Source organism: Propithecus coquereli, unplaced genomic scaffold (genome assembly GCF_000956105.1).
Source record: "Propithecus coquereli isolate 6110/MARCELLA unplaced genomic scaffold, Pcoq_1.0 Scaffold56, whole genome shotgun sequence".
Classification (NCBI taxonomy): Eukaryota; Metazoa; Chordata; class Mammalia; order Primates; family Indriidae; genus Propithecus; species Propithecus coquereli.
The window spans coordinates 7279405-7281025 of NW_012151507.1; the positions used below are offsets into that span (position 1 = coordinate 7279405).

The following is a 1621-nucleotide window of genomic DNA, read 5'->3' on the forward strand; positions in this document are numbered from 1 at the left end:
GATTAACAGTAATAGAAATGAAACTACAGAGAGACCTAAATTTTATTTGAAATATTGCATTTGTTTTTGGGCATTTGGTAAAATTATACTGTGGAATTTTGCATTGAATTTTTTCTTTTCATCAGAAATTTCTACACCGAGACCATCTTCTCCAAGTGGACTACCTGAGGAAGATAGTGTTTTATTTAACAAACTGACCTACTTAGGATGTATGAAGGTTTCTTCCCCACGTAATGAAGTGGAGGCCTTACGGGCAATGGCAACCATGAAATCTTCCAGTCAGTGTCCCTTTCCTGTTACTCTGTATGTGCCAAATGTTCCAGAAGGTTCTGTGAGGTGAGCTCCAGTTTTTTTCTTTAGACTTGTATTAAGTCTTTGGGGTGGTGGTGAGGTTATATCCTAAATCAGGTGTGGAGCTTACGGTGAATTCACTTACGCCCTGTAGACATGCAAAGTATTAATAAATGTTACATTTAGGCTTAGATTGTATCTACCGTTTGAAAGGGGCATTTGCAAAGTTATGCTTAGAATGTTATAAATGGAAATAAAACTGTAAAAATACTTGTAATTTGTGTTTCTCTATTCTGAAGAAGCATAAAAACCTACCTTCAGCTTGTCATGTAATAGTGGTTCAGGAAACCACTATCTAGGAGTGAGTCCTAGATTTAAAGCTATTTACATCAGACTGGAAAGAAGCAAAATGGCTTTTTTCTTTTATGCTTAATTAGGAATAATATATGATGCCATCTTAACCTTGAATTTCTTTAAATGTAAATTAGATAATGTTATTCTCCTATACCTAGCCTTCCAGTAGTCCCCAATCACATTTGTGGTTATATTAAAAATCCTTATCATGCCTGGCCACTGATGACCAAGTGCTCCCACTTGGTCTTCTTCCCCTCTTCCTCCTTCCTTCCCTCCTGTCTTAGCCTGTTTAGGCTGCTATAACAAACTGCCATAGACTGTGTGGTTTATAAACAATAGAAATTTATTTCTCACAGTTTTGGTGTCTGGAAATTCCTAGATCAAAGCTCCAGCATATCTGGTGTCTGATGATGGCCTGCTTCCTGGTTCATGTGTTTTTGTATAGTGGAAGGGACTGAGAGCACTCTTTGGGGTCCCTTTTATAAGCATACTAATCCCATTCATAGAGACTCCTCTTTCTTTCTCATCTTTTCCTTCCTCCTCCCATCTCCTTCCTCCATCATCAAAGAATATGAAGAATTTATGTGTATGTTGAAGATTTTCAAGAATATGAAGCTAATTTGTTTTCTTGCATTATTAGTGCCAGTATACCCCCTCCCTCTCTTCATTTACTACATTCCAGTCATAGTAGCCTCTTTGTTTTTTCTCACAGGGCTTATCAGTCAGGATTCCTGCCTTAGGGCCTTTGCATATTCTTTGCTCAGCCTAAATTATTTTTTCCTGGTTTTCCAATGGCTTCTTCATTTCTCTCTCATTTTACCTCAAGAAACATTTTATCATGGGAAACCTTCCTTGATCACATATGTAACTATCCCTTTCTGTCCTCATACTGGGCCTGTTTTTTTTTGAGACAGAGTCTGGCTCTGTTGCCCGGACTAGAGTGCCGTGGCGTCAGCCTAGCTCACAGCAACCTCAA

General features: G+C 38.4%; 1 protein-coding gene across 1 annotated transcript in view; it reads left to right on the top strand.

Annotated features, from left to right (window-relative positions):
• The window catches only part of LOC105821099 (rab GTPase-activating protein 1-like), a 26062-nt gene extending 25722 nt beyond the window's left edge, over positions 1–340 (top strand). Inside the window, exon 2 of the mRNA XM_012657725.1 lies at positions 126–340. Within this exon, the coding sequence (XP_012513179.1) occupies positions 126–340 (215 nt within the window). The remainder of the gene's footprint in view (positions 1–125) is intronic.
• Positions 341–1621: the final 1281 nt, after the last annotated feature.